Genomic DNA, 27146 nt, shown 5'->3' on the forward strand with positions numbered 1-27146 from the left:
TCCTGCCCACAGGGAGCTTGCCTGTCTGGTTATTTGCAGGCAATAAACAGATACGTAAGTAAATATATAACATTAGGTTGAGTGGGGATAAGCTCTCTGAAGAAAAATAAAGCAGGGGAAGGGTGGTTGGAAAGGCCTCTCTGAGCATATGGAAGGAGGAGGACATTGCCTTTTCTTCTCTAGTTGGAAGGGGTGAAATTAGTCACTGATTGATGGCTGTCCTGCCTTCCTCACTGTCCGTATAAATCTTACCCAAACTCCCAAGCCCCCCACCTTTTCTATATTATGGTAAAAAACATATAGCATAAGCTTTACCATCTTAACCATTTGGAAAATGTTCAGTACAGTAGTGTTAACCACCTTGTTATGCAGCAGATCTCTGAACTTGTTCATCTTCCAAAGCTGAAGCTCTGTACCCATTGAACAGCAACTCCCTTTCCCCCCCTTCCCCCAGCCCCTGGCAACCACCATTTTTAAGAGTTTGACTAATTTAGATACCTCATATAAGTGAAGTCTTGCAATATTTGTCTTTTTGCGACTGGCTTATTTCACTTAGTGTAATGTTCTCAAGGTTCATTCATATTGTAGCATATTACAGGAATTACTTTTTAAGGCTGCATAATATTTCATTATATGTATATACCACATTTTATCTATCCATTCATCTCTTGCTGGACATTTAGGTTGATTACATTTCTTGGCTATTGTGAATAATGCTCCAATGAACATAGGTGTGCAAATATCTCTTTGAGATTCTGATTTCAGTTCTTACCCAAAAGTAGGATTGCCGGATCATATGGTAATTCTATTTTTAATTTTTTGAGGAACCTCCATACTGTTTTCCATAGCAGCCGCACCACTTTGTGTTCTTACCAACACTGCACAAGAGTTCCAATTTCTCCATACCATCACCAACACTTATTATCTTTTTTTTTTTTTTTCCTAGTGGCCATGCTGATGGTGTGAGGTGCTATCTTACTGTGGCTTTGATTTGTACTTCCCTGATGATAAGTGATGCTGAGCATCTTTTCATATGTTTATTGGTAATTTGTATATCTTTGGAGAAATGGCTATTCCAGTCTTTTGCTCATTTTAAAAATGAGATTATTTGGTTTTAGGTTGCTGAGTTGTAGGAGTTCTTTATATATTGTGGATATTCATCCCTTGTCAAATACATGGTTTGCAGGTATTTTCTCCCATTCTGTAGGTTGCCATTTCACTCTGTTGATTGTTTCCCTTGGTGTTCAGAAGTTTTAACATTTGATGTTGTCCCATTTGTCTATTTTTGCTTTTGTTATGTCCAATAAATCACAGCCAAATCCAGTGTCATAAAGCTTTTTCCCTGCATTTTCTTCTGCGAGTTTTATAGTTTCAGGTCTTACATTATATCTTTAATTCATATTGAGTTCATTTTTGTATATGGTGTAAGGTTAGGGTCCAAAATCATCTATCCTCATCATATCATGAGGATATCCAGTTTTCCCAGCACCCTTTTGTCAAAGAGACTATCCTTTCCCCATTGTGTATCCTTGGCACCCCTGTTGAAAATCATTTGACTGTATATGTGAGGGTTGATTTTTGGGCTCCCTATTCTATTACATTGGTCTATATGTCTGCCTTTATGCTAGTGCCATATTGATTTGATTACTGTAACTTTGAAATAGGTTTGAAATCAGGAAATGTGAAACTTCCAGTTTTATGTTTACTTCTCACAATTTTGTGGGCGGGTATTTGGAGTCCTTTGAGATACTATATGTTTAAGGATTTTTCCCCCTATTTTTGGCAAAAAAAAAACCACTGGGATTTTGATAGACATTGCATTGAATCTGTGGATTGCTTTGAGTAGTGTGGCCATTTTAACAATATTAAGTCTTCTAATTCATGAACATAGGATGTCTTTCTGTTTATTGTGTTTTCTTTAATTTCTTTCAGCAATGTTTTGTAGTTTTCAACGTGTAAGTCTTTTGCCTCTTTGGTTAAGTGTATTCCTTAGTATTTTATTTTTTGGAGTTATTGTAAATGAAATTACTTTCTTAATTTCCTTTTTGAATTGTTATTTTTAATGCATAGAAACAATTAATTTTCGTGTGTTGATTTTGTATCCTGCAACTTTTCTGAATTTGTTGATTAGTTCTAACTTGTGTGTGTGTTTTTTTTTTTGTGTGTGTGTGTGTGTGTGTGTGTGTGTGTGTGTGTGTGTGTGTTTGAAGTCTTTAGGCTTTAGGCTTTGGTACATATAAGATTATGTCATCTGTGAACAGAGATAATTTTACTTCTTCCTTTCCAATTTGGATGCCTTTTATTTCATTTTCTTGCCTAATTGCTCTGGCTAGGATTTCCAGTACTATGTTGAATAGAAATGGTAAGAGAGGGTACCATGCCTTGTTCCTGATCTTGGAGGGAAAGCTTTCAGTTTTTCTCCATTGAGTATGATGTTAGCTGTGGGTTTTTCATATATGCCTTTTATTGTGTTGATGTAGTCCTAGTTATGTGTGTGTTTTTATTATGAAATATTGAATTTTGTCAGTGCTTTTTCTGCATTAATTGAGATGATCAGGGTTTTTTTAACCTTTGTTCTCTTAATGTGGTGTATTACCTTGATCAATTTTTGCATGTTCAACCATCCTTGTTTTCCAGAAATAAATCCCACTTGGTCATGATATATGAACCTTTTAATACGTTGTTGAATTCAGCCTGCTAGTATTTTGTTGAGCATTTTTGCATCAATATTTAGCAAGAATATAGGTCTGTAGTTTTCCTGTAGTATATTTGTCTGATTTTTATATCGGATCAAAATCATAATAGGGCCTCATAAAATGAGTTTGGAAGTTTTCCCTCTTCTTTTTGGAAGAATTTGAGGAGGATTGGTGTTAATTCTTATTTGGTAGATAAGAGTGTTTGGTAGAATTCTCCAGTGAAGCCACTGGGTCTGGGCTTTTCTTGGTTGAGAGGTTTGTTGATGACTGATTCAATCTCCTTATTAGTTATAGGTCTGTTTAGACTTTTTACTTCTTTATGATTCAGTCTTGGTAGCTGTATGTTTCTAGAAATGTACTCCTTTTTTTTCTAGGTTACCCAATTTGCTGACATATAATTGTTAATAGAAGTTTCTTATGATCCTTTTTATTTCTGTGGCATCAGTTGTAATGTCTACTCTTTCATTTCTGATTTTTATTATTTGAGTCTTCTCCCTTTTTTCTTAGTCTAGCTAAAGGTTTGACAATTTTGTTGACCTTTTCAAAAAAAACCTCTTAGTTTTGTCAATTTTTTCTATTGTTTTTCTATTCCCTATTTTGTTTAATTTTGTTTTAATCTTTATTATTTCCTCCTTCTGCTAACCTTGGGTTTAACTTGTTATTCTTTTTCTATTGCCTTGGGATATACGTTATTTTGTTGATTTGACATCTTCTTTTTTAACGTAGTCATTTACTCCTAAAAACTTCCCTCTCGTCTTAATACTGCTTTTGCTGCATCCCATAGTTTTGGTGTGTTGTGTTTTCATTCTCAATTGTTTCAAGATGCTTTCTGATTTCCCTTGTGATTCTTCTTTGACCCATTGGTTGTTCAGTGGTGTGTTGTTTAATTTCCATACATTTGTGAATTTTCCAATTTTCCTCTTGCTGTTGATTTCTAGTTTCATTTCACTGTGGCCAGAAAAGGTACTCAGTATGATTTCAGTTTTCTTAAATTTGTTAAGACTTGTTTTGTGCCTAACATGTGATCTATCCTAGAGAACGTTCTGTGTGTGCTTGCAAAGAATATTTATTCTGCTGTTGTTGGGTGTGGTGTTCAGTATATGTTTGTTAGACTTGATTGGTCTATAGTGTTGTAATTAAACACTTTCCTTATTGAACTTCTTTCTGGTTGATCTATCCTTTATTGAAAGTGAGGTATTGAAATCTCCTACTATTATTGTATTATTGTCTATTTCTCCCTTCAGTTCTTTCAATGTTTGTTTCATGTATTTGGGTGCTCTGCTGGTAGGTGCATATATATTTATAATTGTTATATCTTCCTGGTGAATTGACCCTTTCATCATTATATAATCTCCTTTTTGTGTGTGTCTTGTGACAGTCTTTCACTTAAAGGTTATTTTGTCTGATATAAGTATGGTCACTTCTGCTCTTTTTGGTTACCAGTTGCATAGAATATCTTTTTCCATAGTTTCATTTTCAGCATATGTGTGTCCTTATATCTGAAGTGAGTCTCCTAGACAGCATATAGTTGGATCTTGTTGTTTTCTTCTCAGCCACTCCATATCTTTTGACTGGGGAGTTTAATGCATTTACATTTAAAGTAATTGCTGATAGAGAAGGACTTACTATTACCATTTTGTTAATTGTTTTCTGTATGTCCTGCAGTTATTTTGTCCCTCTTTTCCTCTCTCACTACCTTCCTTGTGTTTCATTAATTCATTTGCAGTGATATGCTTTCATTCCTTTCTCATTTTCTTTTGTGAATCTTTTATAGGTAGTTACCATGGGGACAACATAAAATATCTTATAGTTAATACAATTTATTTTAAACTGATAACAACTTAACTTCAGTCACATACAAAAACTCTACTGCTTTACATCTCTCTCTTCAACTTTATGTTATCAATGTCACAAGTTATATTTATTTACATTTTGTATCCATTAACTTAGTTTTTTTATGTTTATCTTTTAAATTCTATACCAGAATTTAAAGTGATTTTTTTTGTACCACCACTACAGTATTACAGGATTCTTTACTTTCTATATATTTACCTTTGCCTGGAGCTTTATAATTTTGCACTGCTGTATAGTGTTGCTTTGTAGTATCCTTTTTGTGTGTGTATTTACTGTGTAGTGTCCTTTCATTTCAACCTGAAGTACTCCCTTTAGCAATTCTTGTAAGGCAGTGGTGATGATCTCCCTCAGCTTTTTTTTTTTTTAATCTGGGAAGGTTCTTATTTCTTCTTCATTTTTGAAAGACAGGTCTGTCAGATATAATATTCTTAGTTGGCAGGTTTTTTTTTTTTTCTTTCAGCACTTCGATTATACCTTCCCACTCCTTTCTGGCCTGCAAAGTTTCTGCTGAGAAATCCACTGATAATCTTATGAGTGCTGATAATCTTATGAGCTCCATTGTATGTGACAAGTTGATTTTTGTCTTGTTGCTTTCAAGATTTTCTCTTTCTTTGTCTTTGACTTTTGACATTTGATTATAATCTATCTCATTGTGGGCCTTTTGGGTTCATTCTAGTTGGAGTCTTTTGACCTTCTTGAATTTGGATGTCCATCTCCTTTCTCAGAGTTGGGAATTTGTAGCCATTATTTCTTCACATAAGTTGCCTGCCCCCTTTCTCTCTTCTCCTTCTAGGACTTCTATAATGCATATATTGGTCCAGTTGATGATGTCCCCTAAGTCCCTTCAGCCTTCTTCACTTTATTTCTTTCTTTTTTGTTCCTCTGACTTGATAATTTCAAATGACCTGTCTTTGAGTTCACTGTTTATTTCTTCTGCTTGACCAAGTCTGTTGCTGAAACCCTCTAGTAAATTTTTCAGTTCAGTTACTGTATTCTTTAGCTTCTTACTACAGAAATTTTGGTTCTTTTTTAAAAAAATACCTTCTGTCTCTTTGCTGATATTATTTCATTCATGCGTCATTTTCCTGAGTTCGTTTAGTTGCCTGTCTGTGTTCTCTTGTAGTGCATTGGACTTCTTTAAGATGATTATTTTGAATTCTTTGTCACTAGTACATGGATCTCCATTTCTTCAAGTTCAGTTTCTGGAGATTTATTTTGTTCCTTTGACTGAGCCATGTTTCCCTGTTTCTCCATGTGCCTGTTTATTTTTTGCTGTGATTTGTGCATTTGAAAAAATAGTCACCTATCCTCATCTTTATGGACTGGCTTCATACAGGGGAAGACCTCCAGCTAGCCTGGCTAGAGCCTCTGGAGGCAACTCAAACCTTCTCCAGGGATGTGTCTTCTCTGGGCTTGTGCCTGTAGCTTCTCAGAGAGGCTTGCCATTTTCTTTTGCAAGAGCTTGTAATTTCTTTCTCCCTCTGGTGTCTGTCTGTGTCTCTGCAGTTACCCTGGTGCTGCAACAAGCACCAAGGTCTCTTGTTCTCTGTGGCTCCCAGACATCATCAGCTAGGTGGTTTGTGACCACCTAGAGAGGTGGGATAGGGAGGGTGGGAGGGAGGGAGATGCAAGAGGGAAGAGATATGGGAACACATGTATATGTATAACTGATTCACTTTGTTGTAAAGCAGAAACTAACACACCATTGTAAAGCAATTATACTCCAATAAAGATGTTAAAAAAATAAATAAATAAAATAAAATAAAATATGCTGATTCCCTGTTTGCACTCCAGGTCAGACAAGACAGAAACCAGTTCCTTGGGCAGTTCTGTGAAAGTCTGGAGCATTGGATTTATGTTCCCTTCTTCTTTTTCCTCCCAAGGGAAAAGCTGCTGGTCAGGCTATTCTTCTTAGTCTTGCTGAGCTATGCTGGCTTGGGGCTGTTGTGGTTGGTGTGAAATGGCTTTTCTCACCTGTTTCAATGTGACTGTTCTTGAGTTTGAACTTGCCTGGGGTGCTGTGACTTCTTAACAGATTCCTGGAATTCTCATAAAGAGTTTTTGGGTCACATGCTATTAAGTTGGCATCTCTATGGGGAAGTGAAGTCCGGAGCTTCTTATTTTGCCGTCTGGCTGATGTCATTCCTTAAGCCTCTTTTTAATGGCACCTCTTCCAGGCACCCTTCCCCACTGCCCCCAGCAAAGGCCACTGGACTGTAAGGGGTGTGGGGGCACCAGGACCTTTCTCCTGTAAAGGCCATACTGTGCCACAGTAAATGCTCTCCCACCCAGCAGTTGATCACGGGGCATATGATGGTTGAATACACGTGTGTTTCTGCTTTTCCTGACCAAGTGCAGCGTGCATGGTCTTCATACTGCAGGTGAACATGTGCTCTTAGCTTTTTCAGGGACAGATGTGTCCTGAGAGGATATTGTATCGGTGGGATCTGTCAGGAGTCAGAGGTCCTGGGTCTCAGCTCCGCCACCCCCAATCGATGTGACACTTCTGGTTTCTTTCTAGTCATGCATGATCAGAGTCACACGTCCCTCTTGGGAGGCACAAGGAGATGGGTACCTCTAGATCCTAAGAATCCACAGGGAAAGTGTCACCAGGAGGGTACAGGAAACAGGGGCAGAACAGGTTCTCCAGCCTATGCTAAGAGACAGGAGCTAAGGGTGGCCCCGCCAGAGCAGAGCTTAGCTCACAGCAGTAAGGATAAAGCTGGCTTCCACCTCTGCCTCCAGGTCCCTCTCTTTCTCCTTTCTATAAATTCTCTGTCCTTCCCTGTTACACATCTGCTTGCCAGCTGCCACTCAACCAAGAGCATTGTCAGGGAAGGGTCAGGCTGTCTTGGAGAAGGCGCTAGTAAATATCCATTGAATTGGTTTGACTTCTGTTCTTCGCATAGGCCCATGCTACTCCTCAAGCCAGTGTGTTTCCTGCCACAAATCCCCAGCACTGGGACCAAGTAGATTCTAGAGGCCCCTACCTACAGATAGGGGCCTCTAGAATCTCCTAGGGGCCTTACAGATTCTCCTATTAGAAGGCCAATCCATTCATTCAACATATACTTTTGATTTTTATCAAGGCCACCCAGCCAATGGCCCTGGAAATTCCTGATACCATTTTAGTGTCTCCACAGGAGAAGGGATACAGCACTGGAAGGATTTCTGGAGGCCCTAAACTGTCTGCAGGACTCATCCACAGAACTCTGCAGAGCAGTCCTCCGGGACACCCTTTGAGTGACCTCAGGTGCTGAGTGTCTGTGGATGGGGCTTTCACTGGAGCATGGATGCGACTGGGACAGCAGGCCAGTATATAGGCCGGGGCTGTGGCTGACCAGGTTGGAGGAGGCCCCGGGTGAATGAAGACCTCTAAGGCCAGCACTGGGCATCTGGGGAAACAGCCATAGAGATGTCTTCTAAGCAGAAGTCTGAGGTCACTGGGGTGGGTTCTGAATCAGATGCTTCCACATGACCAGCCTCATCATCCTGTTCACCATGGTTTGCATGTCTATGGGTGAAGAGCAACAGTGGAGCTGTGTTTTCCTTTTATAGAGATTTTAAGAGGAAGTACATTTCTCTATTACTCCCTGACACAATTTTTACATTATCTGTCTCCCACTCAGATATATTTTTCCCTCAGTTTATTCAAGCTAAGAGCAACAGAGAGAAGATATAAAGGAATTAATTAAAATAAAGTCTTTTCTAGGACAAGGTGTGTCATCTCTGTACTTCCTCTGGGGTGGGGCTGGGGAACAGGGCTGTAATGGAGTCGTGTTCAGCCAAGAGGAAAACTCCTTAGCTCTGGTCAGCTCTTTTAGACTTCCATGCTACATATGGCATATGGCCTGCCCCACCATCTTTCCCTCTTCTTTCCTTCCTCCTTCCATCCCTCTCTCCCTTCCTCATTCTCTCTCTCTCTCCCTCTCTTTCATCCCAGTGCAGTGGTAGAGCATATGCTTTCAGATCTCAACCTCAGGAATCAGACAAACCTGTGTTTGAAAACCCACTTAGTCATCTATTACTGTATATGTGAAATTGGGTGAGTTACTTAACCTAAACCTCATTTGCTAAACAAGGTGGAAAATAATACCCACCTCTTTGGTATATGGTGAGGTTTGAAAGAAATAATGTGAGTAAGGAGCTCAGCATTGTGTGGGGCACATAGTCAGTGCTTGATAAATGCTGGCTGAAATTCCTTCAACCTTGTGCTTACTGACATTTGCTTCCTTTGGCAGCCCTGGGCTGGGCCCTCAAGAATGTGTTGGTGAAAAAGGCAGACTATGCTCTCTGCCCTCAAGGAGCTCAGTCTGGTGGGGAGGTGACCATGGGAGCAGTGGGCAGTGGCCCCTGGAAGGGCAATGGCATCCCATCCCCAGCTCTAATTCCACTGTGGGCTGGCTGGATCTGTGGGCTCTTCCACCCCAAACTGCTTTCAGACAGAGCCACACCAGCTGGTTTGGCTTCCTGAGCCTTTAGGGAGTTGGGTTTATATGAGCTGTACATTTGTGAGTGCACTGGATTGTAGTTCATTCATTCATTGAACATTCATTGCCTTACTCTGTGCCAGGCACTGATCTAGGCACTTAGGATGCATCAGTGAATAAAACAGGGACTTTGCTCTTGTGAAGTGAATGTTCTAGCAGTGGTGGCCCCTGGAAGGGCAAGCAATGGCATCCCATCCCCAGCTCTAAACTGACTGTGGGCTGGATCTGTGGGCTCTTCCACCCCAAACTGCTTTCAGACAGAGCCACACCAGCTGGTTTGGCTTCCTGAGCCTTTAGGGAGTTGGGTTTATATGAGCTGTACATTTGTGAGTGCACTGGATTGTAGTTCATTCATTCATTGAACATTCATTGCCTTACTCTGTGCCAGGCACTGATCTAGGCACTTAGGATGCATCAGTGAATAAAACAGGGACTTTGCTCTTGTGAAGTGAATGTTCTAGCAAGAGGAAATAGATAATAAACAATAAACACAGTATATAAGTAAACTAGTAGGATGCTATAGAGTGATACATGCTATGGGAGAAAGATTATATGAATAGGTGAGGGAGCTTTGAGGTGCTAGGGATGGAGGTGGGAAAGTGGGATATGATTTTCTAAAGAGTAGTCAGTGTAGACTCATTGAGAAGGGAATGTTGAGCAAAGACTTAAAGGAGGAGAAGGGGTTTGCCCTATCTGGGGTAAAGAACTTTGCAAGAAGAAGGAAAAGCAAATGCATGGCAGCTTGTGGGAAGAACAGGAGGGAAGCAAGCATAGTTGGGGAGGGGTGAGTAAGACAGGGAATCTCTTTGAGAACAGAGATTGTGTCCACTCTGTGCCTGGCAGATGGTAGAAGTACAGTGAGTATTGGTTGAATGAATGAATTTTTACTGGCATCTAGGCTGGCCCAAGCTGCGCCAGGCCAGAACTAACCCATCACAAATTTTCTTGAACAGAGAGGGCTGACTTAAGCTCTCGGATAGGAACAATTTTCAAATCACCAAACAGCTCATATAAAATTCAAATGTGCAGTGGGGGGCATCAAAACACAAAGGCCTTTCCTTAGCATGTACAAAGAACACATCTGCTGAAGAGTGGGAAAAAACAAAATGAAATTACAGATGACCTTTGAATGCCTAATTTAAAGGAAAGTCTGCTGCGAAAGTCTCCATGAGTGAGCCTTTTGGATTCCCAGCAGATGTCCAGTCTGAAGCTGCCAGAGGAATGAGGGGGATAGGCCATCTACAGAGGAAGAAGAGGCTGTACCCAACTGCTGGTGACCACATGTCACATCTTCCCTTACTCTGGCTTTTAGGATGTCTGATTTTGTTTCTTACTCTGTAGCTCAAGTCTCCCCACCCCTCATCTCCAGAGAGGTAGTCTCCCACCTGTCCTACTTATTGGTTGCTGAGGACTAAGTGTTAGGAACATCTCAGGAATACACTCCTAAGGGACCACCCCCCTTTCCCTCACCCCAGGCCTCCTGTGGCAGACCACCTCTAGTGTGGCCTCTGGCTCTGTCTGGCCTAAGGCTGGAGGACGTTGTGTCAGGCATTCAGGACCTGAGTGGAGCTCCAGTGCTCTCTGCCCTCACCTCTGCCCCATCAGCCCCTCACCCCAGCTCTCCCTCTCTCCCTCTGCTTCTTCATCTCACCAGCTCCTTTCTCATCTTGGGCAGAAATCCTGGGAGAGGTTGGACAGGCATCTCAGTGGCCCAGGGTCAGGAGAAACGAAACAACAGTCCCTGAGGACATTAATGGTTCAGGACCATGGATAGGGCCCTTCTGCTCCAGGCAGCACCAACCATTCACTTGGGTCACCTGACTCAGGGCATCTATGGGAAGGTGACCTTGAGACCCCCTTTATAAGATGGAGGGGTGGGGGCCTTAGTGACTAAGGTACTTGACCATATTCCTTGCTATAAAACGGCAAAGCAGAATTAAGAACCCAGCTTTTCAGATTCTTCCCATTTCACCATGTTAGGTTCGCCCCCCCACATTTTAAAATTAATTTTCACATCTGGGTCACATGAGACCAAAGGGCTTGAAGTTACCTCTGTCCCTTAGAGATCAGGCCAGTTCCACCATAGGTGTATGTATTAGAAAAAATAGCAGCCATGAGCTTTTGATGGATAAAGAAACAAATGAAAAGCAAAACAAAACAAAAGAAGCACAGATGACAACTGGACAAGCTAATCTATTTACTCAACAAATATTAACTGAGTGTCTATGAAATGCCATATTCTGTGCTGGAGATTTAATAGTGAATCAGATGTGGTCCTTGCCATCCTGAGGTGCTCTGGTGGTAGAGACAGAGACATAAGCTTGGTTTCTCAATTTCACAACGCAAGCCTGGTTTTGACAATTCACTCCCATTTCCCAAGTTATTGTTTTTTCCTTCTGGGAAGTCCAATGTGTACAGAATTTCCCATGTGTCCTCTCTTCTGATGCCACACTGAGCCTCACCATAGTGGGCTCAACCCCCAAAAGGCAGGCAATAGGGCAGAAGCCTAGGAGTTTGAGCTGAGATGATTGATACTTTAGAAAAGAGCTCCCCAAGGCAACATTCTTTGTCTATCAGAGTGGTCTAGAAAGAGAAATGGCTTATCACATTGGCCAAAATTGGCATCTAGCCACTCCCCTCACCCCCCAAATCAATCCACCCATCCATGGAGTAGTGGTTAAGAAGACAGGATATGACACAAGATTGCCTGGGGTTGAATTCTGTTTCCACCATTTATCAGCTGTCTGACCGTGGGCAGGTTACTTAACCTTCCTGGGCCTCAGTTTTCTTGACTGTGATATGGGAATCATAATAGTACCTATCTAATACAGTTGTAGGGATGGAATGAGTTATTAGATGTAAATTACATAAGACAGCCCTTGGCAGAGGAAAAAATGTTTAATGATCTAGTATTATTAGACTAAGTCCATAAGGGCAGGGATAGTGCCTGGGACATAGTGAGTGCTCAATACTGTTTTTTAAATGAATAAATGAATGAATTTGCTAAGACCTGAACTTCTGTGTGTCATTCAGCCCCGTCCTTTGAACCAAAGCCACAGCTTTGGTACTCAGCCCCATCCTTTGTACTCACCCCCATCCTTTGAACCAAACCACAGCTCAAGTGTCTTCTCAGCTGAGGAGAGCTCAGTGATATCTCCCTATGTTTGCTCTGAAAGACCCAGGCAGGAGCACGACCAGCCCGGCAGAGGCACCTGTTCCCAGACACACCTGGCCTCTCCTCTTGGCGCTGATCCAGGGATGTAGCACAACCCAAAGAGTGAGAAGCTCTGCCATCAGCAATGCAGGGATACCTCTGCTGGTCCAGGATTCCCTGTCAACATGATAAACAACCCCTGGCTGGTATTGGCTCAAAATGATGACAAAAGAGCTGCATCTGTACTGCCAGGCAGGGAAAATCATATTTGGTCCACTGTGGTGGCTTCTGTGTTCAGCATGTCCTGGAGAATCAGAGAGCCTGGAGTTAGAATTAGGAAGCTGAACGGCACGGGATTATCCCCCCAGAGCAGTTGGACGTGGCACAGGGACAGGTCTGCTGCCTTACCCCGTCCGCCGTGCATTGTTTGGTGCCTTTGCTGCGTGCATCTCCAGCTTGAGGAAGAAGGAGAGCCTGCTTTGTTTCCCTGTCCCTGCTGCCCAGCAACTGTGCTAAAAGCTCTTTTCAGTAAATCCCAGGCTTTGCCGCGAGAGCTGGGCGCAGAGTGGAAACAGCACCGTAGCTTTGGAAGTGTGTCCCCAGGTGGTGTGTGAATCTTGTAGCCTGGCAGAGGGAGGGGCCTGAGCTTTGCTTTCACACAGATCTGTGTTTGAATCCCAGCTCTTCCGCTGCTGCTACCTGTTTGACCTTGAGCACGTTCTTAAGCCTTGAGGATCTTTGGTTCTTCACCTATAAAGTGGTGGAGGTGGGGGCAGGACAGCCATTTCAAAGGGTCATTGCTAAATTCAGGGGGATGCTGTTAGGGAAGCACGTGGATAAATGTTGGTCCCCTTCTTAGACCTGCCCCAAAGCACCCGTGTCTTTCTGGGTGTGTTTGTATGTGCTCTCCGCTGTGCCCCTGGGATCCAATAGTGAGGTGTCCGCAAACCACTCAGCAAGCGGAGACACGGTTAGTAAGATGGGCCATGTCTGTCTGTCTTCTCTACTCCACTGTGAACTCCTTGAGGGCATGGATCATATTATACGCAATCCACCCCTCCCATTTCCCAACCCCCAATCCCAACCCCTGAGACCCGCACACACCCACGCCCACATACATAGAGCCTGGAACTAAGCAGCCCTCCCCAGACTTGCTGAATGAAAGCGTGAATTTGGCTTGGACCTCTGAGGTTCTGGGTAGAATCCAGGGCATCTCTAACTTGGATGGAGAAAGTTGCATCTTTATTTTCACTAATCTTCTACTGAAGCCTAGCATTTCTATTCATCATGAATATGAGCAACAAAGTACAGCAGTGCTAGCAGTACCTGTGAATTTGTCACTGATAAGATCGCAGGTATTTTCATGGAACATTACAGTAGTTGCAGCTATCTAGGAAGAACATTTGTGCTTTGAACTACAGTATTTTTCAGGCTCACGGCTAGACCTTGTTCATAATGGATTAATAAAGGAACACCTGTAATACTATATGAGAAACTTTTGAAATATTTTGAAAACTATATTTCAGTATAATTGGTTTCCTTTGTAATTCTATGTATTTTGTTGTATGCATTTAAAAAGATCATTTGAGACGGCTTCACGAGGCTGCCAAAGGGGGCCACGGCACAACAAAGGTGAAGAACCCCTGGTCTAGGAGGTCCATGGGTGGGCTTCTTTGGCCTGCAAGTCCCCTAAAATGAATGAAAAAAGGTGGGAGGCTAGGTTCTTATGTATACGTGACTTTCCTTCTTAGTGAGCGTTTGGCAATGTCTGAAGACATTTTTGGTTGTCACGACTGGGAGGTGCTACTTGGCACCCAGGGGTAGAGGCCTGGGATGCCGCTAAACATCCTGATGCACAGGACAGCCCTCCCAACAAAGAACTGTCCTGCCCCAAATGTCAATAGTGCTGAGGTGAGAAACCCTGGACACATTAATGGAAACTTCTCGGATTGTTAAGACTTCTAGGGGAAAAAAAAAATCAATGCATGTCTTCATTAGAAATACCTGTGATAATTCTCTCATCCAACACTGGGTGCACATCTACAACATATACCAGGCATTGGGCACTAAGCTTACAGGGAGTAGTACAACCCTGGAGGAGCTCTGGGTCTGCAGTTCAGTAGGATGTGTGACCCAGTAGAGTTGCGTGCAAGGTGCAGCCATTATGCAGATCTCTACGGGGCACCTGTTGTCCAAGCAACATGCTGGGTGCTGCGGATTGGTGTGAGTGTGACAGCATCCACATCTTCCCAGGGAACGCAGACAGTTAAGTGATGCCGTGATGTGTGCTGTGAGTGATGACAGAGGTGCAGGGCTCTGGGGGGACACACAGTGAGGTGTGTGCTTGGGTGTGTGTTGGGGTGAGGGGAGCACACCTTAGTGCAGTGGTCAGTAAGGTCTCCTGGGGGTGCTGAAGTTTCATTCGAGACCTAAGAGATGAATAGGAGTTGGTAAGATCAGAGGATGAAGAAAGGATGCTTCAATCAGAGGGAACAGCAAGTTTGAAGACAGAGGGAGCAAAAGAGCACAGAGCATCAAAGGAACCAAACAGAGAGAGCCCGGCTTGGGCTGGAGTGTCACGTAAGGGAAAGCGGCAAGAAGCCAAGCCTGGGAGAGGAGCGGTGGGTGGCTCAAGGGGGAGTCTTGTGTGCCATGTTTAGGACTGTGGGCTTTTCCCAGAGGAGCCATTGAAGGATTTTTAAGCAAGAAGGGCAGGCCAATTTTTGTTTGTATGTTTGTTTGTTTTTTTGAAAGGGATAGATTGGGAGGGAAGAGGCATGGAATTTGGCGGCTGGCTGTTGCAGTGACAGAGAGAGAGAGAGGGAGAAAGAGAGAGAGAAAACTTAGCAACTGCCCAGGAAACGAGGGGAGACTCCTCAGAGGAGGTGCTATATGAACTGAATCTGGACCAGTGAGTAAGGTTTCCTAGGTCGAGAAGGTAAGGGAAAGGCATTCCAGGCAATGGGCCAAGGCCTGAAGGGTCGTGGGGTGTTTGTAGGTTTGTAGATGATGAGCTATTTGGTGTGACAAGCATAATGTGCAGGGGAGAGGGGCTAAGATGAGGCCCAGTGCCAGCATCTCTATGACCCTGGCTTCTGGTTCACAACTAAAGGGTGACCGCAGAGGCCAAAGATACTGTTTGGCCCCTGCTTCTCCCACCTGTCCAGACAAGGTGCCCCTGCAGAAGGCAGGCACAGAGATAAGCCAGAGTCCCATTGTAGAAGTGAGATATACAGTGGGCTCCCTGTGTGCAGGTGAGGTGTCTTTAGCGGGCATGGCTTACCTGGCATCTACCACACCCCTCTGTGTTTCCTCTTAGGGCAGTCTCATTAACTGCATGGTTTCTACAAATCCATCTCTCCAACCCAGATTGCACTCCCACATTGCAGTCTACGACCTTAATTGCTTTCTGGCCATCTCTGTCTGGATGTCCCACTGGCTTCTGCAACTAAATTTGTCCCAAACTAACCTTATCCGTCAATAAATATTTGCAGAATTGAATTGAATTTTCCTGCCAAACTTCTCAAAAGAGTTATCTCCTCAAAATTATCATTATTGGTAGACAACATGATTGTATACCTAAAACACCCAAGGGAATCAACTGAGAAATCTTTAGAATTAATAAGAGTTCAGAGACCCAGTTGAATGCCAGATGAATATATAAAAATCAATAGGTTTTCTGTATATCAGTAATAACCAGCTAGAAAAAAAAAATGGGAAAAAATGTCATTCACTAGAGCAAGAAAAAGGGCATAAAATGTCTAGGAATAACCTTAACAAGATGTGACTGAGACCTATATAAAGAAAAGTACAAACCTTTACTGAAAGATTAGCTGGTATTTATTGATTACTTATAGTGTGTCAGGTACTATACTGAGTATTTAGCAATTTAGCAGATATTATCACGTTAATCTTCACAACCATCCTAGAAGTGGTTGTTAATTTTAAAGATGTTGAAATGAGAGTTTAAAGAGTTTACCTAAATTGCCCACAAAGTATTAAGTGGCAAAACTGAAATTTGAACCGAAGGCTTTGTGTTTCCAAAACCCGAGCTTTTAACCTTTTCACGAAGCCACCTTCAGAATACGCCATACATACACAAGTGGTAGGTTGGTAGGTGTCTTCTGGGTATTATAAAAAGGTTAATTCATTTCACTCATCCATTCATTCCAAAAATATCTATGGAGTGACTACTATGAGCAAGTATTGAGCTAGGTGCTAGAGGTAAAACTATGAATGAAATCTCAAGGAGTCTATGGCTAGAGAAGCCACATAAACATATCATTATGTCACCATTGGTGAAAGCAGTGATATTCACTGGTTCACTAATTCATCCACTAAGGATGAGCAAACAAAGGAAGCATACTTGCCATTATCTCGAGGGTTCCAAAAGGGCTCCCCAGAAGAGGTAAAGAGTCTTAGTGTGCCTGGAGTCTGCTGGGTGAGGGAACTAGAGAGAGAGCATTCCAAGCTCAGAGAGCTGGGTAGGCAATGAATATGCATGAATCATTCATTCAACCAACAACTCTTCTGGGAGCGTCTGCTGTGTGCCAGGTACAGGTCTGCGAGCTGGAGAGAGAGTAGAAACAAAATAGCTCCCCTGCTCTTATGGAGATGGCATTCTATCGGGGTAGGGGGGCACTGAAAATAAACAAGAAGATAGATGTCAGAGGATGCTCAGTGCTGTGGAAAAAATAAAGCAGGAACCTGGAGGGCTGGCGTGAGAGGAGGGAGGCTTGGATTTCATTTTGGGTGGGCTGTGAGGTGATGTTACTTGACTCAGTCTGAAGGAAGTGAGGGATCAGGTCACACAGCTCTTGGGGAAGAGCTTTCTGGGCTGGAGGTCGAGCAAGTGCAGGGTCCCAAGGTGGGCATGGGATGGGCTTAGGTATCATGGCCCATCACAGGTATGAAGGGATGAGTGACAGGAGAGAAGGTCGGGGCAGCGAAGTGTCCGTTCAAGTAGGGCTTCTGAGATGTGGCAGGGACTTCGGCTGCTGTGTTGAGTAGGATGAGAAGCCAGAGGGAAATCTTTCTAAACGTTCAATAAAGGAAAAAAATATATTACCAAGAAAAAGACAGGTAAAGATGGCTGCCTGTAAAAACCAAACATTTCATTCTACATGAAAAATCTAAATGAAACAAAAAGCACACAACAGGTGAAAAACAACCTTTTCAGCAAATATGACAAAAGAGTGAAATCCTGATTCTCTAAAGAGTTAGCACAAATTAATAAGAAAAATAGTAAGAACTCATGGAATATTTAAGAACATAAAACTTATATACCTTTGTACATCATCATAAAATTAAAAGGCCAAAACGACTACAAATGTATATGTAGCACATGTGATGCATAGAAGATATAAATATGTAACTCAGTGAGAAAAAATAAACACCACAGTGGAAAATGAGCCCAAAATTTCATCAGATAGTTCCTCAAGGGAGGAATTAAAATTACTGAGGGCATCTTCTTTATCCATTCATCTGTCGATGGACATTTAGGTTGCTTGCATGTCCTGGCTATTGTAAATAGTGCTGCAGTGAACATTGGGGTGCATGTGTCTTTTTGAATTATGGTTTTCTCTGGGTATATGCCCAGTAGTGGGATTGCTGGGTCGTATGGTAGTTCTATTTTTAGTTTTTTAAGGAACTTCCATACTGGGTTATAACTTCCTCAACTCACTAACCAACGTTTGATTCCCGGGAGACTTCCAAATGAGTCGGGGTTCCAGCCCTGTCTAACCATCTCCAGCAGCGTCTGCCACAGAGATCAGCCAGCCTCCTATGGACAGCCCACCCCCCAGAAACCAAAGCTGGATGCAGTTACTACTTAAGTGAACACTCAGTCTGGGACTCTGGCCATGGAGAAGCATTTTCCAACACACTGACCAGCATGAAGTCACCAGACCTTACTAAGAGGCCAGGTCTTACTTATAACAGAAAAAAATATCCAGAAACAATTTAAATGCTTGACAGTAGGAGAATGGTTGAGTAAATTCTAGTATAACCATATACTAGAATGTGGCGCATCCATTTAAAATGCTGTTTATGAATTCAGTATCTTGGGGCGGGAGAGCTCACGTTGTCATGTTTACTGAATTGTTGCAAAAGAAAACCGAGAAATGACCTGAACGGCCATCAGCAGGGGAGTGGTTGAATACATTGAGATACATCCAGGCTGTGGAATATTACACATTTATATAAAAAAATCGGTTAGATATGGCTCTGCTGACCTGGAAGCTGTCCCCGATGTAGTGTTAAATGAGAAAGCAGGTTGCAGAGAAATGAGTGCAACTACGATTTCATTTTTTAAAAAGAATAATAAAAATTCTCCCAGAATGTCTTTGTTTGCATGAGAAATGAGAAGGTTGGAGAGGAGAGAGTTACCTGCCGGTTAACTTTGGTAGCTTTGGAGTGAGTAGAAGGGAGAGAGATTGGGGACCCTTTTGTCCTTATATCTTTGTGTTGCATGTATGCATAGCCATGTATATTACAAGTAACGTTGCCTTTTACAACTTAAAACTGAAGAATAATTTACTGAAAAAAGAGCCCACAAAATTATATATATAATATTTTCTCAACGATGTGAAATATGCGTGGAAAAATCTAGAAAAAAAAGAAAATATTAACATCAGTTTCCTCTGAGAGGAAGGCGAGATTGTAGCGTTTCCTCTTTTTTTAATTCTTGCCTATATTTTCCAAATTTTCCGCAAGGAGGAAGATATATACATTATTGTTTAAAATATAATGGCCTCTACCTTCTCACCAGCCAATCTTGCCTTTACTTATTTACAATCTGGCCTCTGTCCACCGTGTCACCTGCCACCTGTCTTTGCTGAAGTTCATGTATCCATTCTGCAAATACTTATTGAATTCTCAGCCCTGGGGATGCAACAGGAACCAGGACAGGGCTCCCGCTCTCAGCATCCTTACTTCCAGAGGGACCATTTAGACGTCAAACCGAGTGACCTCATCCCAGACCCTCACCTTAGCCTCCTGTGGTGCTCAATGCACCGAGTCACCTTCTCCTGTATGGAACTGCACTCTGGTTCTCCTCCCAGGATTATGCCTGCCTCCTGCCTCCTACTCTGTCACCTTTCTTGTCCCTGTACGCGGAAAGTGTTCCCAGGGTCTCTGTTTAGAGCCCCCCTGATTTCTTTCTCCGCAGCACGAGACGCTGTTCATACCCAGGTTCTGAATCAGAAACTGCAGACCCACACAGCAGTTGGGATGCTGGGGATGGTGGTGAATGTTGGTATCAGCGGTTGACCAGGACACGAATGAGGATGGTCCTCAAGGCGTGACCCCTGTTGGGTCTATACTCCAGGATCATTCTGTGCAGCCCTGTAGCACAGTATTGCCATGTGGAAGTATTTGCTTATGTCTGGGTCTATGATCCAGGCCCCAAGGCCCATCACAGGGTCTTACCTAGAGGAATGAATGAATGAGTGAGTGAATGACATGGTGCCATGACATCACCAGACAGATTTCAGAGACATGAGCTGAGTAGGTCTGGTGCCAGTGCCGGTGAGGTGAAGTTCAGGAACATGAACCAGGGGGCTCCTTTAAAAGTTGTGGAGATAGGAGCTTTATTTCATTATTACTGTAGTTGAATATTTTTTCTGGGTTCGGAGCCACTTATGCCTTCCTTTGTGAACTAACTTTTTCAAGACCCTGTCCAACTTTTTAATTATAGTGCTTGTTGTTTTCCTACTGGTTAGTTAGTTCTTTCTGTATTAACTGTTTTATTGATACTTTTCTACCTAACCTTTTTGTGTGCCTTTTGATTTTGTCTCTATTTTTGACCTACACATACTTTCTGTATAAACTGTATAAACTATCAGTCTTGTAGTATATTCCACAGCTTTTACATTCAGAAAATCACAGTCAGATAATTATTTGTGTATATGTTCTTCTAATTATTTTTTGACTTTTTAAAAAACTTAGTTTAGTATGTGGTGTGAATTGACAAGATAACTTAGTTCTTTTCTCAAACAGTTAATTAGTTGACCTTGCAAAATGTTTTTCTTTTCTCACTGATTTTTTTTTTAACATCTTTATTGGAGTATAATTGCTTTACAGTGGTGTGTTAGTTTCTGCTTTACAACAAAGTGAATCAGTTATACATATACATATGTTCCCATATCTCTTCCCTCTTGCGTCTCCCTCCCTCCCACCCTCCCTATCCCACCCCTCTAGGTGGTCACAAACCACCTAGCTGATCTCTTCTCACTGATTTTTAATGCTTATATATATTTTAATTTTTACATCTATTTAAAGCTATTGCTGTAATACTGTGTCATGTTCTGCCTATCCACCCTTGGGCCACCTCCACACTATTTTCAAAGCATCATTCGGTGATTCTGTTTAGTATCTTGTAGAATGAGAATACTACAGTTTCTACCTTTTCAAAAAATATCCATTGTCTGCGACTGTCTATTTCTTCCAGTTAAACTTAGGTACACTTTTACTAAATTTAAAACAGGTTATTGGGCTTTTGATCAGAATTACATTAAGCTTATAAATTAAATTTTCAAAAGGTTAATATTCCAAATTAACCTTTCAGAAGTTAGTCTTCCACTCAAGATTACATGTCTCTCCAATTATTCAAATTTTTTATCCTTCTCTAAATGTTATTTTTATACAGTGCCCGTTTCTTATTAAGTTTATTTCCATTTATTATATGCATTTTGTAGTTATCATAAATAAGACCTTTTTTCCTTATATTTGTATCTGTCACTTGCATATGGAAATGTCATTGATTTTGTATATTTATTTTGTGTTTGGCTACTTTACTGAAATATCTTATTAGTTCTAATAGCTTCCTAATTGATTCTCCTGGGTTTTCTGGGTATATTAATATATCATCTGCAAATCATAATTCTGCTTGCTCCTTTCTTATTTCTTTTTCTTGCATCGCATGGATTAGCTCTTCCAATAAAGCGTGAAATCTCAGAGGTGATAGTAGCATTTCTATCTCATTCCTGATCTTAATCAGGCATTTCACCATAAGTAGGATGTAAGTTATTGTTTTAAAATGGATGCTCTATCATGCTAAGGAAATATTCTTTCTCCTACTTCCAAATGCTTATTTTAATCAGGGTTACATGTCTAATTTTATTAAATGCCCATTTAGCATTTATTCATAAGACCTTAGCTTTTTTTTCCTCTTTAAATGGGATACTTTGTGTTATCCCTCTTTTCTGTTAAAAGAGATTTTTCAATATTAAAGTCATTTTAGAGATTAACTGTCCTTTGTCAGTTAATCCCTAAAGTGGGCTTTAAAAAAATTAGTATTGCGTCAGTTTATCAGCATCATAGTTAAGGTGGATCTGAAGTGGACTGCTTACTTTTTAATCCCATCTCTGAGTAACGGGGTGACTTGGACCCCTTCCTTAATTTCTCTTTGCCTTAGTTCTTCATCTGTAAAATGGAGGTGATATGAATAGTATCCACCTTCTAGGGCTGTTGTGAAGATTAAACAAGTTAATATATGTAAAGTTCTCAGAGGAGAGTCTAGCCAAACACTCACTAAATACAAGCACTATGCTAAATTAATGAGAACTTACCATGTGCTTGGTACTGAGCTTGGGCTATGGATTCAAAGATGGGAAAACTCAAGTATGGTCTGTCTTCTCATGGAGCTTACAGCCTGGCAAGAAAACAGATACTTATGAATTAATCCCATGGAAGCATGGACATTTGCTTCTGTGATAAGTGCTACCAAGGAGCGGTGATGGTATCATGAGAGCATATTGTAGGGGGTTTGAACTAGTCAAGGAGAGACAGTTGACTAGACATCTGAAAGAAAAATATGCCAAAAATAAAATATGCCAAGAAGGGAGGGAAGTGTATTCTAGGAAGAGAGAACATCATACCCAAAGGCCCTGTGGCTGTGCAGTGAGAGTGTGGCCAGTACAAAGGACTGAGAAGGGCGGGGTGTTTTTTTCTCACAGATATACGTCTGTGACACGTATCTCCGTGTAAATTTAAGACTTACAGCACGATGGTTTTATTTATGTATATTGTGAAATGATTACTACAATAGGCTCAGCTAACAACCATTATCTCATGTAAAAACAATAAAAAGAAAAGAAGAAAGGAAAAAATGTTCTCTTTGTGATGAGAACTCTTAGGATCTACTCTCCGAACAACTTACCTGTGTATCACACAGCAGTGTTAGCGTTACTCATCATGTTGTGCGTTACATTACTAGTACTTATTTATTTTACAAGTGGAACTTTGTACCTTTTGACCACCTTCCTCCAATTTCCCTTCTCCACCCCCCGCCTCTGATAACCACAAGTCTGATCTGTTTTTCTATGAGTTTGTTTTTTGGGTTCTTTTGTTTGTTTGTTCAGGTTCCACGTATAAGTGATATCATACAGTATTATCTTTTTTTCTCTGACTTATTTCACTTAGCATAATGCCTTCGAGGTCCATTTATGGTGTTGCAAATGGTAGGATTTCCTTTTTTTTTATGGCTGGATAATATTTGTGTGTGTGTGTGTGTGTGTGTGTGTGTGTGTGTGTGTGTGTGTGTGTGTATGTATCTGACTACTAATTTATCCATTCATCTATCGATGGACACTTAGGTTGTTTCCATGTGTTGTTTATTATAAGTAATGCTTCTATGAACGTGGAAGTGCAGATATCTTTTCGAGTTAATGTTTTTGTTACGTTTGGATATATTCCCAGAAGTGGAATTGCCGGATCATGTGATAGTTCTATTCTTAATTTTTTGAGGATCCTCCATACTGTTTTCAACAGTGGCTGCACCAATTTACAATCCCACCAGCCGTGCACAGGAGTTCCATTTTCTCTACATCCCTGCGAGCATTTGTTATCTCTTGTCTTTTTGATGATGGCCATTCTAACAGGTATGAGGTTATATCTCATTGTGGTTTTAATTTGCATTTCCTTAATGACTAGCGATGTTGAGCATCTTTTCATGTACCTGTTGGCCTTTTATATATGTTCTTTGGGAAACTGTCTGTTCAAGTCCTTTAGAAGGGTGGGGTTTGGCTGGAAAGCTAGTGGACACAAGGGTAAGAGGTCACTAAGGGCCAAACCATGCAGAGACCCTCATAGGTCTACAAGTGATTTTTCCTTACTGAAGAGCAATGATGAGCTATGGGAGGTTTGATGTCGGTGGAGGTGACCTGATCAGATTTCTGTTTTGAAAAGACACCCCCAGCTGTAGTGTTGGCAAGGACCAGGGTAAACGCAGTTGACCAGTTAGGAGGTAGTTTTTATGGCAGTCTGGGGGAGAGATGCTGTGGGGTCGAGGGAAGCAGAGACAGAGACAGGGTGATCGGTTGGTTGTCCATGGGGTTGTGAAGGAGAGGAAAGTGTCGGGAAAGGGTGGGTGGAGGACACCACGAACCTGAAGGAGGTGTCAGGTCTGGAGCTCAGAGAGAGGTCTGGCCTGGACTGTGAAGTTGTGAGTCATCAGTGCACAAGTGGGAAGGTCCTCTAGACCAGACAGAGAGGAGGAGAGGCCCCAACACTGAGCCTGGAAAGGAGCCAGAGAAAGAGCCATGGGAGGAAAGATGGAGAGTGAGCGGTATGGGAGGAAGCCGGGGACCAGGCTGTTCAAAGCATCATTGCATCTGCAGGGCACCAGGTAAACAAGCAGACTCTCTGGCCCCTCCCAGGTGCTGTACATCAGAATCTAAATGTCAGCCAGGTCCCCAGGCGCTGCTCATGTGCAGTGTAGTCCGAGATGCTCTGGCCTGGGAGGGGTGATTCCAGAAAGGAGGCAACAGTGTTAGAGGCAGCTGAGAGAGAGGTCTGTTAAAATGAGGACTGAACAATAGCCACTGGACCCATCGGTGACCTTAGACCTGTTTGGGTGGATTGACAGGACCAGAAGGCAGAACTGATGGGCTGGGAGTAAGGAAATAGAGACAGAAAGGACAGACAGATAGTGTTTTCTAAAACTTTGGCTGAGAAGGGGAAGAGAGAGACACGGCTGGAGGGAGAAGAGAAGTGGAATGGGGAGTTGGCTTTTTAAGAAGAGTCTTGAGCACATTTAAAATGGGAAAGTTCCAGTGGAGAGGAGATGATTGAATACTGGGAACATACCTAAGAGAGAAACGTATATAAGGTTCTTGAAGATTAGAGAGGGATGGGATCCAAAGGGCACATGGAAGGGATATGTTTAGATTGCAGGAGGGCTAGTTGATCTGCAGGAGGAAGGAAGACCGTGTGGGGCAGGCTAGACGGATTTGGAATTGGGAAGACAATGGAATCCCCACTGATGGCTTTTATTCTCTGTGGAGATGGGAAGAGGGGGATGGGGCTGAGAAGAGGAGGCTGGAGGGTCAGGAGGCCGTGGAAAATGGAGAAAATTTGAAATCATCAGTCTGGCATTTAATGTTGTAAAGAGGAAGTTCCACCTGGTCTGCTGGCCTTTTAGTTCAAACTCTGAGCATCGTTTCCTACCTCACAGGGTTGTTCTAAGGCTTGAGTACAACGATGCCCATATTATCACCTTGACAGCTCACGGCACAAGCAAGCTGGCGCTCAGTGTGTCAGTCCCCCACCTTCCTTCCCTCTGCACCGAGCATGGGCCGGTCCAGAGGAAACACTTGGAAAAGGGGCTTCATGATCCTCTAACATACTGCTCCCATCTCTCTGGGAGATTCTCAGAGTTCTTCTGGCCGTACTGAACAGCTCCCTTTCTCTCTCCCAGGCCAGAACTGCACGTTCCAACTGCAGGGTCCCAATGGCACCGTTGAGAGCCCAGGGTTCCCGTATGGCTACCCCAATTACGCCAACTGCACGTGGACCATCACCGCGGAGGACCAGCACCGGATCCAGCTTGTGTTCCAGTCCTTCGCCCTGGAGGAGGACTTTGACGTCCTGTCGGTGTTTGATGGGCCACCCCAGCCAGAGAACCTGCGAACCAGGTACCACCCCCTCCTCCCCGTGGCCAACAGCTGGGCCTGAGCCAAGCTTGCTGAGAGGAAGAACCAGGCAGGGTGAACTGTCATCATCAAAGACCTCTGTTTTTACGAGGCCTGCCCTGAACTCCTCTGCTTTCTTTACCTTTCCCAATTCCTTTCTCCTGCTTAGAAGTTCCCAGTAGGCAGGAGTTTTTGTAGGACATTTGGGAAGACTAGATAGAAAACATACAGAGCAATTCAAGTCTTTCTATTACAACTGATTTCGCATGCATATGTGTGTATGTGTGCATATCTGTTGATGTATATTCTTTGCACACACAGAAGTATATCCCTTGGACCCAGCAGATATGAACTGAAGGCTAATAGCAACTATGTCTTGCATCCCCGACTTGAAAACCATCAATACTTTGTTGGATTTTGCCTTGCATTTATTTGCATGGCTTTGGCTGTGGGTACAGAATTGAGAATTTAGGGAAGTTTCTACTTTTTAAACCGCAGCACACTTGATAGAAGAGGAAACAATGGAGAGGACGAGACTGCTTTCCTGTGCTCCTGAGCTACCTCCCAAGGGGAGAGTTCACATCAAGGAGGGAGACAGGGAGGAAGGCTCCCACCTCTGCAGGAAGAGCAGACTTTGGGGGGCAAAGATCAAGGCCCCAGGGTCATAGCTCTCCAGGTTTTGTTGACCTGCTGGCCTGCCGTGCCTCCATTGCAAGACTCGTCCTGGTCCTGCAAGATACGCTTTGGGCTCCCAGGGAGACAAAGGGTTAATGGCTTACCAGCCAAGCCCTGGGGACCCCGGGGTCCTCAAGGCTTTGTTTAAGATGCTCTTGGATCAGAGTCACAGACAACATTCCCAGGACTGAGCCAGCCCTCTTCTTGCTTGCTCCCTGCCCTCTCAGGGCAGTGCAGAGGTGAGCTGCCATGTCTGCAGCTGGGATGGGCATCTGGGGCTCCCCTGACTAGTGGTTCCTCTTAGACAAGACCAGGCTTGTCCATCTGCCCTTGACATTCCACAGGGATTGGCACACAGTAGGTGTTCAGTGAAACTTGGGTGGAGGAACTGGAGTGCTCTTCACTTACTCATTCCGCAAATTTTTCATGAGCACCTACTATGTTCCAGACACTGGCCTGCGTGCTGGGGACGCAGCAGTGAGCAAAACAAAGCTACTATCTTCAAGGACGTGACATGCTAATTGGGAAGGGGGCAGGCCTGGACTTGAATATGTGAGTTTAGAGTTCAAGGACATCGGGGTTAGAGATATAAAGTTGGGAGACTGGGACTGGTTAGTGCTTAAAACCAGGAGACTGGACGAGGTCACCATCAGATGTCGAGCTCCAGTGACCCCATCGATGGGGCACCAGCGCAGACCCTTGAGGGATGTTGAAAGACAGAAAGTCAGATCAGGCCAGTGGGGCGGCTAGTTGGGGTGCAGATGACTGGAGGCCTATTCTGCATCCTGAAGTTCTTCCAGCCATCTTTTCTCTTCAGGCAGGGTCCACGCACGTGTGGTCAAAGCTCTGTCTTCTGCCATTTGGGTTCTCTGGCTCTGAGAGTGAAGTGTGGAAGACCCCCAGAGGTGGGATGGCTCCTGCCGGGAAGGGTGGGGGTTCTGGGACCTAAGGAGGTGGTCCTGGCAGGGGGTCCCTGGATGTATTCCCAGCCAGGGCACAGCCCACTCTGGCCAACCAGCTGTGTTTGAGGAGAAGGCTCCTGGGATTTGTACCTCCACAAGGTCATCCCTGCTTGGGCTCCTCATCCATGTCATCTGCCTGATGTGCTCATTTTGGTTCGTTTCAGAATTATATAGTTTTCCCATACAGCATTTCTACCTCCACGCTATCTGGGATCATGTCCGCTTTCTTGTATCTGCTCCCATGCATTTGCATTTTCTTTCTTTTTACTTATTTAGTCTTGCCAGAAGTTTGCCTATTTTATTGGTCTTTTTTTTTTAAACATCTTTATTGCAGTATAATTGCTTTACAATGGTGTGTTAGTTTCTGCTGTATAACAAAGTGAATCAGTTATACATATACACAT

General features: G+C 42.9%; 1 protein-coding gene across 1 annotated transcript in view; it reads left to right on the plus strand.

The window, feature by feature from the left end:
* CSMD2 (CUB and Sushi multiple domains 2) overlaps positions 1-27146 on the plus strand; it is a 653863-nt gene that overhangs the window by 36302 nt on the left and 590415 nt on the right. The window contains 1 exon segment of the mRNA XM_055082266.1: positions 24892-25108. Within this exon segment, the coding sequence (XP_054938241.1) occupies positions 24892-25108 (217 nt within the window).

Source organism: Physeter macrocephalus, chromosome 3 (assembly GCF_002837175.3).
Source record: "Physeter macrocephalus isolate SW-GA chromosome 3, ASM283717v5, whole genome shotgun sequence".
Classification (NCBI taxonomy): domain Eukaryota; kingdom Metazoa; phylum Chordata; class Mammalia; order Artiodactyla; family Physeteridae; genus Physeter; species Physeter macrocephalus.